At 42.0% G+C, this 18,935-nt stretch overlaps 1 protein-coding gene across 1 annotated transcript in view; it reads right to left on the bottom strand.

Annotated features, from left to right (window-relative positions):
• The window catches only part of ALK (ALK receptor tyrosine kinase), a gene marked incomplete at its 5' end in the record, with an annotated part of 729,367 nt that extends 712,793 nt beyond the window's left edge, over window positions 1-16,574 (bottom strand). Inside the window, one exon of the mRNA XM_082642950.1 lies at window positions 15,902-16,574. Within this exon, the coding sequence (XP_082499076.1) occupies window positions 15,902-16,574 (673 nt within the window). The remainder of the gene's footprint in view (window positions 1-15,901) is intronic.
• Window positions 16,575-18,935: the final 2,361 nt, after the last annotated feature.

Genomic DNA, 18,935 nt, shown 5'->3' on the forward strand with positions numbered 1-18,935 from the left:
AAGACAAAAATAAACACATGGGACCTAATGAAACTTAAAAGCTTTTGCACAGCAAAGGAAACCATAAACAAGACCAAAAGACAACCCTCAGAATGGGAGAAAATATTTGCAAATGAAGCAACTGACAAAGGATTAATCTCCAAAATTTATAAGCAGCTCATGCAGCTCAATAGCAAAAAAACAAACAACCCAATCCAAAAATGGGCAGAAGACCTAAACAGACATTTCTCCACAGAAGATATACAGACTGCCAACAAACACATGAAAGGATGCTCAACATCTTTACTCATTAGAGAAATGCAAATCAAAACTACAATGAGATATCATCTCACACCAGTCAGAATGGCCATCATCAAAAAATCTGGAAACAATAAATGCTGGAGAGGGTGTGGAGAAAAGGGAACACTCTTGCACTGCTGGTGGGAATGTGAATTGGTACAGCTGCTATGGAGAACGGTATGGAGGTTCCTTAAAAAACTACAAATAGACCTACCATATGACCCAGCAATCCCACTACTAGGCATATACCCTGAGAAAACCATAATTCAAAAAGAGACATGTACCAAAATGTTCATAGCAGCCCTATTTACAATAGCCCGGAGATGGAAACAACCTAAGTGTCCATCATCGGATGAATGGATAAAGAAGATGTGGCACATATATACAATGGAATATTACTCAGCCATAAAAAGAAATGAAATTGAGCTATTTGTAATGAGGTGGATGGAGCTAGAGTCTGTCATACAGAGTGAAGTAAGTCAGAAAGAGAAAGACAAATACTGTATGCTAACACATATATATGGAATTTAAGGGAAAAAAAATGTCATGAAGAACATAGGGGTAAGACAGGAATAAAGACACAGACCTACTAGAGAATGGACTTGAGGATATGGGGAGGGGGAAGGGTAAGCTGTGACAAAGTGAAAGAGCGGCATGGACATATATACACTACCAAACGTAAGGTAGATAGCTAGTGGGAAGCAGCCGCATAGCACAGGGAGATCAGCTCGGTGCTTTGTGACTGCCTGGAGGGGTGGGATAGGGAGGGTGGGAGGGAGACGCAAAAGGGAGGGGATATGGAAACATATGTATATGTATAACTGATTAAATTTGAAATAAAAAATAAAAAAAGAAATAAAAAAAGAAATGAATGGATAAAGCAGATATATATATACAAAAAAAAAAACACACTCAAGTGTCAGACCAAACAAGATAATGTTCAAATTTTCCAGGATGCAACCTAAAACTACTCAAAATGTAAAGAAGAACAGAAAAAGTGACCAATTCTTAAGGAGAAAGATAATCAACAGATGCTAAAAACAAGATGATCAGTTGCTGAAATTATCAAAAACTTTAAAGAAGCTGTTTTAACTATGTTCCATGAGGTAAACATAAACATTCTGGAAAAGAGATGGAAAGGTGGTTCTCAGTAGGTAAATAGAATTTTTTTTTTTTTTTTAATTGCAGTACGCGGGCCTCTCACTGTTGTGGCCTCTCCCGTTGCGGAGCACAGGCTCTGGATGCACAGGCTCAGCGGCCATGGCTCATGGGCCTAGCTGCTCCACGGCATGTGGGATCTTCCCGGACCGGGGCACAAACCCGTGTCCCCTGCATTGGCAGGCGGACTCTCAACCACTGCGCCACCAGGGAAGCCCAGAACTTTTTTTAATGAAAAATTTAAACTGAAAAATATATCTAAAATAAAAAAAAATTATCACAAAATGGAGATGACAGAGTAAAGATTCAGTAAACTTGAAGACAGATCATAGAAACTGTCCAATCTGCAGAACTGAAAGAAAAAATTTTTGAAAAAATAAATTAGCAGAGCCTCAAGAGCATGTGAGACAATATCAAAAGGTCTAATAGTCGTACAATTAGAGTACTATAGGGGAGTAGAAAGATATTGGTGCAGGGGAAAAAAAAAGGAAATAATGGCTGAAAAACTCCCCAAATATCATGGAAGACCTAAATTTACAGATCAAGAATCTCAACAAATTGCAAAGAGGAGAGAATCAAATAAAATTTCATGCACAGATTCATCATAATAAAACTTCTGAAAACCAATGACAAAGGAAAAATCTTGAAAATAGCTACATATAGGGAAGAACAATTTAATGACAGAATGCTCACCAGAAACTATGAAAGAGAGGAACAACATTCTTAAAGAGCAAAAAGAAAAGAACTGTCAACCCAGAACCCTGTGCCCAGTAAAAATATTCTTCATAAATGAAGGGGGAATAAGGACATTCAGATAAGGGAAAAACTAAGAGAATTTGTTACCAGAAGGCCTGTTCTAAAAGAAATTCAAAAGGGAATTCTTTAGATTGATGGAAAATGATAAAATAGGGAAATTGGGAGCTTTAAGAAAGAAGGAAAAACAAAAGAAATGGTATGTATCTGAGTAAATATAAAGGACAAGTTTTCTCCTCTTGAGTTATTTAAAATACGAATAACTGCTAAAAGAAAAAAGTGTAAATATTGTCTAGCAGGATTTTAAGTTATGTAGATATAACACATATGACAACTATAATATTAAGGGGGTGGATAAAGGGACATATATAGTTGTAAGCCTTCCATATTTTACTTGAAGTACTAAACTGTCAACTCAAAATAAACTGTGAAAGTCTATACATATATAAAATCCCAAGAGCAAATACTAAAATAACAATACAAAGAGATGTAGCAAAAAAATAGATAAATTAAAACTGAAAAATATTCAACTAACTCAAAAGGTGCCAGCAAAGGGACAAGAAAAAAACAAAAAACAGAGAGACAGAATAATAATGATAATAATAATAATAAAAATCATAGATCTAAATCCAACCATATCAAATATAACATTAAATACAAGTGATCTAACACACCAAGTAAAAGATAGACATTATGAGACTGAATTTTAAAAAAACACATAAAATCCAACCATATGTTTTCAATAAGAAATATACTTTAAATAAATGCATAGATTAAAAGTAAAGGATAGAACAGATAAACCATGTTAGCACTAATCAAAAGAAAGCTGAATGGCTATATTAATATCAAAGAAATTTCAAAATATGAAAATCATTAGAGATAAAAAGAGATATTGCATAAAATCAAAGAGGCAAATTATGAAGAATACATACCAATCCTAAATGTATAGGCACATAATAACAGAGCTTCAAAATAACAGAGCTTCAAAATAGAGAAGCAAAACATGATAGAATTGAAAGGAGAAAGAGGCAAACAAAAACCTAGAGACTTTAGCACTCCTCTATTGGTGACACATATAACAAACAGACAGAAAACCAAGGATATAAAAGACCTGAACAACACTATTAACCAAATTGACCTAATTGATATTGATTGAACAATAACAGAAAACATGTTCTTTTCAAGTATACATGGAAATTCAGCAAGATAAGGGCCATAAAATAAACCTTAACAAATTTTAAATTATTGAAAGCAAACCAAATATATTCTCAGACCATATCAGAATTGAACTAGCAATCAGTGAAAGAAAGATATCTGGAAAATCCTCCAAATATTAAGAAATAAAGCATACTTATACATAAAACCATGGGTCAAAGAGAAAGCCAAATGGAAAATTAGAAAATACTTCAATTGAATATAAATGAAATTTCATTACAACATAATGAAATTTGTACGATGCAGCTAAAGCAGTTATTAGGGGGAAATTTTAGCATTACATGATTATATTTGAAATAGAGGGAAAAAATCTCACATCAATGATCTTAAGAAACTAGAAACAATTAGAGCAAACTAAACCCCAGGCAAACAAAATGAAGGAAAGATAATAAAACCAGAGCAGAAATTGATGAAATTTGAATAAGAAAAATAATATAGAAGAAATCAATATCACAATAGTTTTTCTTTTTAATTCAATAAAATTGGTAAATTGGTCATTCTCTAGCCAGAATGATGACAAAGAAAAGAGAGAGATGATGCAAGTTACCAGCATCAAGAGTAAAAGAAGGGACATCACTACTGACCCTATAGACATAAAAAAATAAGGGAATATTATGAACAACCTAACTTGCATTAATTCAACAAATAAGATGAAATGAACCAGTTTCTTTAAGGATACAAACAAACTGCTAAAATTCACTCAAAAATAAACAGATAATCTGAATAATCCTATAATTATTAAATAAATCTACTTAGTAATTAAAAACACTCCAGCAGGGGCTTCCCTGGTGGCACAGTGGTTGAGAGTCTGCCTGCCGATGCAGGGACACGGGTTCGTGCCCTGGTCCGGGAATATCCCACATGCCGCGGAGCGGCTGGGCCTGTGAGCCATGGCCGCTAAGCCTGCGCATCCAGAGCCTGTGCTCCGCAACGGGAGAGGCCACAACAGTGAGAGGCCCGCGTACCGCCAAAAAAAAAAAAAAAACACTCCAGCAAAGACTACACCAAGCCAAGATGGCTTCAGTAACAAATTCTACTAAAAATATTTGAAGAAAGAAAAAACTACAATTTTCTTCCAGGAAAAAGAAGAGGGAGCACTTCCCAACTCATTTTATGATCCCAGCATTACCTAGACCCTAAAGCTTGTCAAAGACACGAAAAGAAATCTATAGACCAGTAATCTTCATGAACATGCAGAAATCCTCAACAAGGTATTAGTGAGCTGATCCAACAATATGTAAAAAGGAGAATAAGTCATGCCCATGTGGGGTTTATCCAGGGAATTTAAAGCTAATTTAACATTTGAACATTAAATACTTTAGTTCATCATATTTATCAAAAAAATAAAGTAGAAGTAGAAATACCATATGATCACCTCAATAGAAGTTCAGTCTGAGGCAAGCCAGACACCAGGTCACAAGGATGTTCCAACAGTCCTGTGGAGAGGACCACCTGGTGAAGAACTGAGACCTCATCAGTAGCCAGCATCAGATGGCCAGCCATGTGAGCAAAGCACCTTGTAAGTAAATCCTGCAGCCACAGTCAAGCTCTAGGATGACTGCAGTTTTGGCTGATATCTATCTGCCCACAATGAGAGACTCAACGCAAAAAGCACCAAGTCAGGCTTTTCCCAAATTCCTAACTCACAGGAACTATAAAAGATAATAAATTATTTATTATTATTTTGAGCCACTAACTTTGGGGGTGATTTCCTATGCAATGTTGGATAACCAATACATAGAAATACAAATTAAAACCACAATGAAATGCCACCACACACTGACAATACCAAGTATTTTCAAGGATGTGGATGGAACAAGTAGAACTCTCATACATCACTGATGAGAGTATAATATGGTACAGCTACCTTGGAAAAATAGTTTTTCAATTTCTAATAATGTTAAACATGCATTTACCATACAATCCAACAATTCTATAATTGATTTAAGAGAATTGACAACATATGTTCACAAAATGAATTATACACAAAATGTTCATAACAGCTTTAGTCATGAGAGCCCCAAACTTGAAACAATTTAATGGTCCATCAACAGATGGATGGATGAATAAATTGTAATACAGTTGACCCTTAAACAATGCAGAAATTAGGGGCACCTACCCTCCTTACAGTTGAAAATCTGCATATAATTTATATTTGGCCCTCCAAATACAGGGTTCAGTTCCTCCATATCTGTCATTCCACATCAGTGGATTCAAACCACTGCAGACTGTGTAGTATTTACTGTTGAAAAAAATCCACATATAAGTGGACCCTCGCACTTCAAACCCGTGTTGTTCAAGGATCAACTTGTATGTTCATACAATGAGATACTATTGAGCAATAAAAAGAAACAAACTACTAATACACACAACTACACAACAAAATCTTAAAAGCACTGGAATCTTAAGTGAAAGAAGCCAGACACAAAAGAGAATATACTGTATGACTCCATTTATATGAACCTCCAGAACAGACAAAACTAATCTACTGTGATAGAAATAAAATCAGACATTGCCTAGGGCAGGACGTACAGGGGGTTCACTGCAAAAGGTCAAGAAAGACCTTTTAGGGGTTGACAGAAATGTTCTATATACTGTAATAATTAAGACGGTGGTTACACAGATGTATACATTTATCAAACAAATCAAACAGGTGCACTTTATTATATGTGAATTATACTTCAATAAAATTGAAAATAACCATTATATAATGTTGGTCATAAGTTCAGACACCAGGGCAAAAATAATCCTTCCAGACCAAAAATAATCAAGTGTTCCTCCCCTTCTCCTTCCCTCCCCCTCTCCCCTTTCTCTTTCTGTCACTCTTTTGGTCTCATTTTCTATATCTATGCATCTCAGTGTACAAAAGATAATTCCTGCCCTCTGTTTTCCTGGGTTGCCTCTTCTTATACATTCCTCTCTCAGTTTCTCCACTTATATCTCTGTCATTCTCATTTTTCTCACTCTCTTTATATAAATATTGTTGTGTTTCTGCCCACCTTTTTCTGTCCCCTCTACATTTTTTTCTATTCTTTGACCTGAATATAAGACCAAAGAGTTTTGAAATTTTTGATTTATTTATTGAATATTTTATTTGTTAATTTTGACTGAGTGCAAGAAATATTTGTTTTATTTAAAATATTTTACTTATTTAAAATAGAGTTATTACATGTAACTTACATGGTCCTTGGTTGTTACTTTTCCCTCTGTGAGTTAATGACCTCATTTGTAACAAGGCCCCCCCTTCCCTGCTTTAGGAAGCTTTTGAAGAATCCATTCTGGCCACCAATGGAAGAAATATAATCAAGAACTGGGGAAAAAACTAACACTTGTTGAATACCAACTGTGTGTCAGGGCTTACTACATGCCTTATCCTATTTAATTATCACAGTAACCCTGGGAGGTGGGTATTATTTTTCTCACTTTACAAATAAGAAAAACTGAAGTTCAAAGAAGAAAATAAGTAGCCTTGGGCTTCAACCCCAAATCTCTAAATTATTATTTTACCCATTATTTAGAATAGAACCTTTTACTTTTGATTTTGCACAAGTCCAATTCCTTGATAGGAAAATGTATAAATAAATGGTGTTACATTCATATAAAGGAATACAATGCAGCAATTAAAAAAAAGAAAGAAAGAATGCTGGTACACACAACGACATTGATGAACCCCACAGAAATCATGTTGAGTAAAAAAAGCAGACACAAAATAGTACATATGATATGATTCCATCTACATAAAATTCAAAAATAGACAAAACTAATGGAGGATAAGGATGGTTACCTTAGTTAGGGGGTGGATACAGACTGCAAAAGGACAGGAGCAAGCTTTCTGGGGATGCTAGAAATGTTCTGCATCTTCATCTGGACGGTGATTATATGGGTGTTGTATATGTGAATTATCATCAAGCTGTACACAAGACCAATGCACTCAATCCACTTTATTGTATTTATTGTCCCTTAATTAAAAAACAAATCATTTTCTGATGCTAAAATACAGGTTCCTATGTCCCACTACCAGAGATCCATTTCCAGAAAATTCTGGAAGCTGATTTCAATGAAAGAACCTCACTTTAGGAACCTTGGCGAAGGGCTACACAACCCCTTCTCAGTTCTTCTGAGCTGTTAACTGAAACTTAAGGCCTGCCTCAAAGTCTGGGACCTTGTACAGCTGCTCCTAACACCAAGGGTGGCTGAAACCATGGATGGATAAAGCAGAAACTCAGTACCTTTCATGATCTTGTATATTCATTTTGTCTACTGCCCTATATATTTATTTCTGAATAATCCAGACTGAAGCCTTCCACATAGGTTATCTCATACAATGCTCGTAGCGAATCCATGAGGTAGTCAAGACAAGATCTGTATTATCTCCTTTAGCAACAAACACCCAGAGGCCCAAGGAGTTTAAGGGAGTTGCACACTATTTCAAATCCAATAAAGGAAAATATCATAAAAGGATCTAGGCCTCCTCGCTCCTAATCTAGTGTTCTGTTCACCAAAGAATATTTATTTGAATTATCTGGGCTGAGAATGTAAAAAGGGTCTATAGAGGAGTTTTGCTCATGCCCACCCTCATGAACCTATATTCCAGTGAAAACTGAATAAAACATAAGTAAGAGAAAACGAAAAATATAGCCAATGGTTTAGATTTTCCTTCTGATTTCTTTTGGCTAGTTGCCTGATTTCCTTTAAGCTTGCTTAGATTTCCTTTTTTTGCTTTCATACTTTTTTTTCATACCTACCCTTTAGCATTTTCCTTACTCCAGGGAATTCTGACTGCCTACCTCTTCATGCACCTGTTGTTACTTAGCCAGAAAGGGACGATTCAAGGAAAAAAGACTCTTAATTAACAATTTGGTTAGGTGAATCTGCCCCAAGGGAGCTCTCCTCCTGCCCTGTTCTGGGGCCTCCCACTTTCTGGAATGCCTAGGTTATATCACCAAATGAATCTGACAGAATTTCCCTGGGAAAGGACCCAAGCTCAGAACAGTCCAGCTGGAAAATTCATCACAAGATTTACTGAAGGAAAAAAAAAGTTGTTCTGAGAAATGTGGCTCACCCAAAAAGGCAGTGGGGTACCCCCCCCCTCCACTACCTCACCACCAGGCCAACACTCACTTTTAACTGCTCCTATCTCACACCTTTACTGTGTGAAAGAGCCCAGGTCATCACTAGGTTAAGAAACACTGGCCACACCCTAGATGGGAGGACAAGGCAATGGTTCTAAGGAAGAAGGCATCCACAGGGCTCCTTGCTAGTTCTATTTGCAGCTCTCCCCACATGACCCCTGGACCTATAACCATCCTCACCAACACCTATCTTCTTCTACTCCCAAGAACAGATGATGTCCATGTGCATCTTTTGGAGGCAATGGCTCATCTCTGGCTCACAAAAAAAACCTCACCACCTATAAAATCCAGTGTAGATGCTTAACAGCTTATTTTAGGTTGAGGTACTTTCCTAAGTCAGCTTCCCATTCAAGTCCTTGGGCTATGTGTCTCCATGGAATTTCAAAGATTTAATTGCTTTTCATGGGCTCATGTCCATTACCATTTAGGACTTTCCATCTCTCCATTTGATAATGAAGAGTGAGGCTAGAAATGTAGAGGAAGGGCACAGCTCCAGCTAATTACAATAAAGGAGTTATCAGAGGCCAGTGGTCCAGCAGGTCTGTGGACATGGTGGGGCCTGGACTGCACAGATCACTCTCAGGGAAGATCCACCATCTAAAAACCACTGTTCTGTAATGCCTCTATCTTTTTCTTCCTTGGCATTAGTTTTCATACTTTCACAAAGTTAAGGCTTGGTTTATTTCTACAGAAGAACGAAGAATTGGATTGTAAATATGCTACTTGAATCTCTGGACTGAATCCAAGGTCAAAAGACCTATAAGAGGATAATAGTTGATAGAAATAAAGTAAATACCACACCTCAACGCCCCTTCTCTTCTATATTTCTGGGAAAATCAGGACTACCATGATTGGACAATAGAAACTACCACCCTGGCCACTCCCCATTTCCACTGGATCTCAACTCTCATCTCTTAGGAGTTAGAAGTTAGTTGCATGGGGAACACACAGTATCACAATTTCTGCCAGGGTTGCCAAATATTGCTACACATGAGGACTGCACAACTCCAGATGGCCCCATTCAAATAGGCTAAAATGTATATAGAACCCTTGGAATTGTAAAGCGCACAACCTACACAACCAGATGCTGGGGTGTTGCTGCTTCTAGGAAAAATTATAATTGTTCATATTGATGGAGCAGTTTATGATGTGGCAGGCATTGGGTTAAGGATATACATGCATCATCTAATTTAATATTCATGATGACATCTTGAGATAGGAACTATTACTATACCCATTTTTCAAATGATGAAACTGGGCCTTAAAGATTTTAAGAAATGTGGTACTTTCCTGGTGGTCCAGTGGTTAAGATTCTGCATTCCCAATGCAGGGGGCCCAGGTTTGATCCCTGGTCGGGGAACTAGATCCCGTGTGCCACAGTGAAGACCTGGCACAGCCAAATAAATAAATAAATATTTTTTTAAAAATTCACCTCCTCAATTAAAAACCAAACAAAACAACTTTCAAAAAAAAAGATTTTAAGAAAAATTTCCAAGTCATGGCTATTGCCCAACAAATATTTATTGTATGGCCTTCTGACAAAGATAATGTAAAGCTTTTCCTCTATTTGTATGTCTTGGTTGTTTATAACATGAACCTTGAGATGATTCCTGTCATGGAAAGAGCTCTGATTTGAAGGCAGGATCTGTGGGCCTAGTCAGTACCTACCACAGCCTCTAGCAACTCATAACCTCTCAACACATAAATGAAAATTTCCAGTTCTAAAACTTTCTATCTGAATGTCCTTGAAAAAGTGTTATCAAACTTCTGGATTCCAGTTACTCCATTTATAAAATAAAGCAAATACTTGCTCTTCCTACTGTAGGATTGGTAACAATAATAAATATTAAAGTGATTTATAAATTATAAAGTTCCATACAACTGTAACAGGACATCAAGAATGGCTATTTAAAAAGCAAAATGTCCTTTATAAATCAGGCTGGGCAAATTTCTATGAAGTGAAGTTGTCAGGCAGTAATGTTAAGAGTGGCAGTAGGCTGCAGCTTTTGCTCACACAACTCTCCTCTTCTCCTACCCGCAGGCCCATCCCTCTTCACTTTCAGCAGACAAACTGCCTTATAAAAGCACTCATTTATATTAACGATAACACTCTCCTCCAACATCCCACACACAAACCCCTCATGAATCTTATTTCTCTTCTGTAAATTTGTGAAAGGGTCAACTGGATTTAGAAGAATCCTATCTTTCAAACAGCTGTATATATTCTCAGCATTTCAAAGGGTTTTCAGTAGCCGGTAGGAGTTCACCAAACCTAGAACTGATCTCATCTTCTCAAGACCCGGGTACCTTTTGTCTTGCCCAAGGACTTGATGCCTCACACACCTATAAATGCATCTTAGATGCATAGTCCTAGGTGAGTGTGCCTCCCCCTACTGAACATACCAAAACCCCAGAGAAAAACTCTGTTTAATCTAGGGACAGAGAAGAATAAACTCAGTAATTTCAAAATATTTTTTCCAAGATACTAACAATCTTCTTGTGAGCACTTCCCACAAACTTCAGAGTTACATATGCAGTTATTTTCTTTTCCCCCTGAAAACATCAATATCCAGAGAATCTCGAGAGTTGTAACCCAAAATATCCTGATTCCTGCCGCTGGTTCCCATCCTGGCTGTCCTGCCTGTTGCGGCTTCTCAACATTTGAAAATATAGAACTGATTAATTATGAATGCTGTGGCTTGTCTGACCCACATCTCATCTTACACTTTTGCTCCCTTGGAATTCCATTCCATAGCCAGAGGAATATCAATTTCAGAAAATAAGGTTTCCCTGATATCCAACCTGAAGTTTCCTTCTGAGAGTCTCATCCTATTACTTCTGTGGGCCACACTAAATAACTCTCCTTCTTCACTGCCACTTTCCCTCCTCAGAGATTTGTAGATTGTTACCATGGCTTTCCCTTCATCGCCACTTAGCCCAGCCATATATATTTAATTCTTTTCATCTTTCATCATAAATCAGTCCCTTCCACTCTTAAATCAGCTCTCTGCTCTTCTCTGGACTAATTCCAACCCTCCCAATTCACCTCCAATAACTGATATCCCTTCTGGGAGCTCCAGTTTCCTCGCTATCTTCCTTCTCTCTCTTTGCCCTTTCCAGAAATGAAATGGGAAGGGACTGACAGTTATGTGAGGTCAAGGGTCAAGGGGCGTTGCATTGCATACACCTACTCTAAATTGCTTAGGCCTCTCCGTGGCACATATAAACTCCCAAATCATATATCCCCTTTCTTGGAGTGGGAAGGAGGGTATTAACAGGGAGACAGGCCCTCTTACCCCACAGGTCATTATCCTCTAGGCCTCTGCATGGAGGACGGCAGAAGCAAGATGTCAAAACATCTACAAAACAGGTTACAAAGTGGAGCTATGGGCAATGTGGTAGCCTCCAGGCAGACAACTTTTTTGTGGTTTGGGCTGTCCCAAGATAGTGCACACCATTTTGTACAGTCCCAGCAGCTGTCTCTCTACCTCTTTTCCATGAATGGGTGCTCTGGGGAACTACTTCAGACTTCAAAATGTCGATCCCATTTATGAATTCAAAACAACCCACAAAGAAAAGACATTAGTATGTCATGCATTATAAGGCCTCTTAGACATTCTTTTGTTCTGTCAGAGAGCCCAAACTGCAAATGATATGAAGGTATTGCTTTGTCCTGACTAGGTGCTTTCCAGTTTTCACCACATTCTTAGCCATGGTCCTGCTCAGGTTTGGTACCCTGTCTTTAGTCTGAGACAAATGGACTGCCCCAGGCCCCTCAACACAAGGGGTGGAAGAAGACCCATCCTCTCCGCTTCCCTCCCCACAGATAGTCCCATCAGCAAGATCACACCCCTCTAGACCAGACCACTAGTTACTTGGGCAGAAGCAGGGAGAAATTTACTGAGTTGTGCCTATTTTCCTTTGCTTAATTGAAGATCCTATGTCACTGAACAGGTAAATGCCTTTTCTATAAATCAGAGCCTATATAAAAAGAAGAAACCCATTTCCTCAAACATGATAAATAGCAAAATCAATCCAAGTGTGAGAACCTAAGCTTCAATTTTCACACAAGAAAATGAATGAAACCACAATAGTGTATGCTGCCCCAAACATGAAACATGATATGGAAGGGTGTGTCCACTCCCTCCACAGGGAGTCTGAAGTGGAGATTGTATCTAAATGAGGTTGGGGAGGCAGTGGTAAAGGGAGAAGCTAGGCCTCTAGTCCTGCATGGCCGGCTGCCTAACTGCAGACAGCATATGTCTCAGAGCAGGAGAGTCCAGCCTGTTCCAAGTGTGGTCACCACAAGGCCTGAAGTGCTTTTCAGTTAAGCTGTCTGTCTCTCTGGAGGTCATGGGGAGCTCATCCAGTTACACTTAGTGTCTTATTTGATCCCATCAATAATCATTTGATCCCAATCCTGATGAAAAATGCTTGGCCAAAATTTCTAGCCTTTTAATAGCAGAATCCTGGCTCTTTCTAAAACCAGCATTGCTAGATGTATCGAATGATGCATAAGGGCTAGATCCAGCTGCCAAACGGACTGTGTTGCTGACGGAGGACTTGGGATGCTCATTGTGCTTCCCTACTGCCAGTAGCAGAGCAGCTCCTGGAGCACACTAATCTCTACATGAAACTCCCTCACTTGGCAGCTTCAACTCCCTATCTAACGCTTGACTGGAGTATATTCTTCAAAAGCATTAAGCGTGTGACTCTTCACAGGCAACACTGATAACTTCAAGCAACCTGCCTGTTTATAGTAGGTAAGTTCAGGGCTGTAGAAAGGGCCCCTTTTGCCTATCAGCATCATCTAGACTGCTAGAGCCTATGGTCATTTAACAAGAAGTGATGGGAAGGTTCCAGAGATGCTCAGAGGCATGAAAGTGGAAGAAAATCTGCATTCCCAGAGAAATAATTTTTATATCCATTACAAAAACATTAAGCACTAAAAGAGAACGTAGCATGTATAAACCACAGAAGCCAAGACAACATTAAAGCACAGCTGTTCTTTACAAAAGTATCTGTAGTGTATGGAGGTTCCTTAAAAAACTAAAAATAGAACTACCATATGACCCAGCAATCCCACTACTGGGCATATACCCTGAGAAAACCATAATTCAATAAGAGTCATGTACCACAATGTTCATTGCAGCTCTATTTACAATAGCCAGGACATGCAAGCAACCTAAGTGTCCACTGACAGATGAATGGTAAAGAAGATATGACACATATATACAATGAAATATTACTCAGCCATAAAAAGAAATGAAATTGAGTTACTTGTAGTGAGGTGGATGGACCTAGAGACTGTCATACAGAGTGTAGTAAGACAAAAAGAGAAAAATATCGTATGCTAACACATATATATGGAATCTAAAAAAAAAATATATATATATATATATATATATGTATATATATGGTTCTGAAGAACCTAGGGGCAGGACAGGAATAAAGATGCAGTTGTAGAGAATGGACTTGAGGACATGGGGAGGGGGAAGGGTAAGCTGGGACGAAGTGAGAGAGTGGCATGGACATATATACACTCCCAAATGTAAAGTAGATAGCTAGTGGGAAGCAGCCGCATAGCACAGGGAGATCAGCTTGGTGCTTTGTGACCCCCTAGAGGGGTGGGATAGGGAGAGTGGGAGGGAGATGCAAGAGGGAGGAGATATGGGGATATATGTATATGTATAGCTGATTCACTTTGTTATAAAACAGAAACTAACATGCCATTGTAAAGCAGTTATACCCCAATAAAGACGTTTAAAATATATATAAATAAATACATTAGTTCCAAATAAATAAAAGTATCTATAGTGAGACAACAGTATTGGCCTCCTATCTCAGTTCACAGAAGGCACTGTCAAATCCATCAGACCCCGGCTCTTACCATGAGCTAGTGTAAATTCCAACACTGAGCACAAAGGGGTCATTTTAGGTGCCAGTGCCACTAATGCTAATGATGAAATATGCATCCAGACTCTGTTTTCCATGGGGACCACATACCAGTATGCTTTCTCTGCAATGACTGAGAAACCTCAGCTTCTGAATATCCCTGCTGCATTAGACTATTGGGTATATGTGGGAGCATGTGTGTGTGTTGGGACAAGCATGGGAGATACTTGTAGCTCTACAATGGGCTTTTTTTCAATGCTTTCCATCCAGTGAATACAAGACATTAGTAACTAGTGGAGCATAAGAATTTCATTTATTTCTGACAACAAGAATGATAGAAAAGATGCTGGGTTTTGCCCAATGAAATTAGTGTAGGCTTTTAAAAGTCATGCTTTCTTTTCTGTGCTTTCTCATTCACTTACATTGTGTATTTTATTGACAAGCCTTTCCCCAGTGGTCTTACAAGAGAAACATCCATTCAAAGCCACCTGGTTTTCCCAGTCAAAGGATATTATGGGAAGAGTTAGAAGTAAGTGCCTGAATACACACCCCCAACTCAGTGAATATGGGAAGAAAATGAGAGTAAATGAAACAGAAACCCCATTTCAGGAGTCTCCAGCAGAGAGATCTGCAGCGAAACAGGCCTGCCAGAGACTGTCATCCAGATCTGTTGCTGCAGATATTCAAGCTAAGAATTGGAGAGAAGGAACTGGGGACAGGGAAAGAAAGGGAAATCAACTATTGTCTCTTCCTGGCTTCAGAGTGACTCCCCAAAGGAAACAATCTTGGCAACTTTGCTCCCTCTCTCCACAGCTCCCTCCTGTCCCCTGTCCCTTAGTTCCTCTGGGGCTCTCCCAACACATCTGAGAGGAAGAACAAGAGTCTGTGAGTGGATAGCAGCCTGGGGTTAGGTGGAGAGCAGAATGAATTAATGAAGAAGAGGCAATTTCTAGGTAAGCCAACATTTGGATGGGATAGCTGGGTGGGATTCAGTAATATGAAAAGGAGTTCTATATTCCCTGAGAAAGTGTATCACATTTCCAAAATCTGTGGAGGCCAGGAAGAGGAACAAAGCGAAAAGAAGAAGGGCAACAGTTTTGAGATCTAGAACCAAGCTCTCAGAACACAGACTAGAGGGATTTCAACTGTCCCAGGAGCCCCAGAAGAAGGGCATCCAATCTTGGCTGAGACCCTGTGTAAAGTCAGTAGAAAGAGTCATTCTTCCAAGAACAGGAAACTTGTTTCCCAACTTGGTTGCTGGGGAGGAAAGGAGAGTCCCGTGGGGAGTGAGTGCGTTCAGGGAGAAAATAAGAAAATACAGTCTAACTGGGGAAGGAGGTTTGTGGAAGGAGGAAAGAAAGCTAAGAACCGCGGGCTGAGGTTTTGGAAACGAGGGTTAGTTGATGGTGGTTGCAAATTGATGCCTGTAAGAAACCAAATCCCGAAACGCTCGGGCGGGAGCTGCTCACCGGTCCCAGTCGCGAAGATCTGGAAGAGAAGGCGGGGCTGGGAGGCGCGGATCGCAGCAGACAGCCTTCCCTCTCTGCCCACTTCCGACGCCTTCTTCTCGGGCATCAGGCGGATCCTCAGCCGTCCTTCGCCGTGGCGAATCCACCAGCTGAACAGCTCAGTGAGGTTGAACTGGAGCAGCCCCGCAGTCGCCTCCTCTGGGGGCCCTACACAGCCTTCAAGGATCGCCTCCTCTCCCAGTTCCAGCACCAGCTGCTTGGCGCGCCGGAGCTTGCGAACCGAGCCTCCCTTCAGCACCCTGGACAGCGTCCGTGCCCGGGCCGGGGTGGGAGAGCTGGCGCCGGGTGGTGGCCCTACCAGCCTAAGCAGTGGGGCGCAGTCAAGAGCCAGCGAGCCGCGCGCCTCCAGCCGGCCGGCCCTCGGCTCCGACGGGGACGGGGACGGCGGCGGCAGCAGCAGGTCCCGAGCATAGACGCGAAAGAGAGAGGGTACCACAAAGTCCACCGCCAGGCTCTTCCTCTGCAGGCGCGAGTAGCTGAGCGGCTCCCGGGGCTGCAGCGCCGACCCCATGGCTGGTGAGCCCACGCGCTGGCCGGTCTCGGTCCCGGTCCCGGAGCCTGAGGCTGCCGGTGAAAGCAGCAGCAGCAGCCACAGAAGCCGTATGGCTCCCATCCCGCCAAATGGGGGTTGTTTATACTAGTCTCCCGAGTCTCCGGGATCCAGCCTCGCCCTCCGCTCCCCCCACCTCCCCAAATGGGAAGGGGCTCAGAACAGTCGTTGGTCCTGAAGGGCTCCTTCCACCTGATCTCAGGGGGATTGTGCGTGCGCTCGATTCCCTTTCCTCCAACTGCAAGGAGGCGGGCAAGAATCTCAACAAAACGCTGCTGGAGGCTCAGGGGCGTGTCAAGAGACCCTGAAGCGCGAAGGTCTCGGCAGCTGGGACCCTGTGCCCCTCGCGCGCCGCGCGGAATGCCGCGCCCCCGTCCGTAGCTCCCCGCGCTCTGGAACGAGAGAGACTGCTATGGTTGAAGGGAGATGGCAATTGGGTACCGTCCTCTCCTGCCCCCCGCGGCCTGAGCTGTGGTGTGTCCGCTCTCGAGCGGCCTCCAATCCTCTGCAACTTTCCTGCTGGGAACGGTGGCTTCGAGCTAGTGTCTGCTGTCCTGGCCGCCTCCTGAGCTGCTTTCGGCTCCTCTGAGCTCCTTTTCCTCGTCTGGGGGGGAAAAGGGATGGGGGGACCGAGGGCACCGGCTTCCTTCTCTCGCACCCTCCTTCGACCCTCCGCAGCGGGAGGTCTTAGGACTGCACTTCTCGCTGAACTTCTGGACCTGAATCGAGCCCCCGCCGCGCAAGTTTTCAGCGTCCTTGCTCTCCTCCGGCGTCTCAAGAGTTCCCAGGCACCAAAGCGGCCCTGGCGGCTGCAGCTGAGTGAAAGCATTCAGGGCCCGAGAGCCCGAAATCTTGCTGCCCCCTCCTCACTCATCGGCAGCTCCCGCGTCTTTTGTGGCTGGCCAGAGGGCGGCCGGAAGTCGCCTCTGTGCTCCGCGACCCTCCGGACCGCGGCAGCGGGGGTGCCAGCTGCTATCACCGCTGCCGCCCCCGGAGCCGCTCTATCGCAGCTGCCTGGGCGTCCGCCACTTACAGCTGGAGGAGCAAAGAGCGCGAGCCGGGAGCCGGCCGGGCCGAGGCGGGGGCGGGGCTCGAATGCCAACTCCTCTCCGCAGCTGGGCCCACGCAGCCCCGCCCCGCCCCGCTCGCACCCGCCAGCCAATGGCGCGGCGAGGTCGGCTTCCTATGCAAATCTACAGAGGCCTCGGCTTTCATTGAGAAAAGCACAGAGCCCGCCCCGCCCTCCATCCATCCCTCTTCCCTCTCTCCCTCCTTCCCCTCCTCCAGATTCCCTGCCCTATTTCGCTGCTGTGTGAACAGGGACGTGTTTTGGATGAATGGTAGGACTGGAAGAGGCCTTTGTAATCAAGCATTCTCTCTAATTTTGCATTTAAGAGAGTAAACGGGTCCGACTTCGGAAAAGCAGTTCTGGAATAAAACTGGAGGCCAGGGGAAGGGAGGGGGAGGGGCAGCGCGATACTGCCAACTAGGAGCTTGGATTAGAGCCCTGAGACAGAATCTTCTCTGACCCTTCCATTATTTGAACGCATTCCTGGGAACCTAACGATCCCACCATCCACACAGGAAAAAATGGCGGGGGGGAGGGGGTGGGGTATGGGGGGAGGGTGGGAAGCGGCTGGCAATCTCGCAGAGTTGCGATTCAGCTACAACAAATATTTCAGACCTCAGTCACCCCGCGTTTTCTCAGAACCGTGCTTAAATATGTGTCACCTCTACTCTGCAAGGTAAATATTTTAAACTCTAGTTTTAGAGATAAGGAAACTGAGTCGCAGAGATCTTAACTAATCTTCCTAGGGTCACATAGTCCTACTTGCCTCCCAAGCTCTTACTCGGGTGCTCTTAACCACTACTCTCCCATACCCTTCCATGAGTAACAGGCTAAGAACATCTAGGAATGACTTAGCTAGAAGGAATAATGATCTGACATCCTGTTCACAGCCTTGGGAGTGAGAGTTCAGAACTGCATGCCATTTTAATTCACCTGTGAAGTCAGGCCCTATCCCCAGTCTCTCCCTTCATCTCTCCTGAGCTGCTATCACAGAACCTGGATAATGGCTGTGTTTATAACAAGTGGTTCACTAGAATCGTAGACAAAACTACAATCTTTGGTGCACAGAGTGGAGTTGAATCTCCCTCACTGAGCAACAAAGCAAGACCTGATCCAGAGAAGAAATGATGCTCCTACCTTGGTGGCAGAAGGGAAGGAGGGAGAAAAAGGAAGAGGAAGGAAAAGGTATGGAGGTTAATAATTTCCTAGTATGTGAGCACATATGTTTGGATTTTCATCATATTTCACGGGCATGCATACTAGTGAAAGAATAATTTTCTATTTGAAATATTAAAAAGACTAAAACACAGGTCCTTTCACTCCCCACTCCAGCCCTTTTTTCTCTATATAATTCT

The sequence above is a fragment of the Mesoplodon mirus genome (assembly GCF_964341445.2).
Source record: "Mesoplodon mirus genome assembly, chromosome: 14".
Taxonomy (NCBI): Eukaryota; Metazoa; Chordata; class Mammalia; order Artiodactyla; family Ziphiidae; genus Mesoplodon; species Mesoplodon mirus.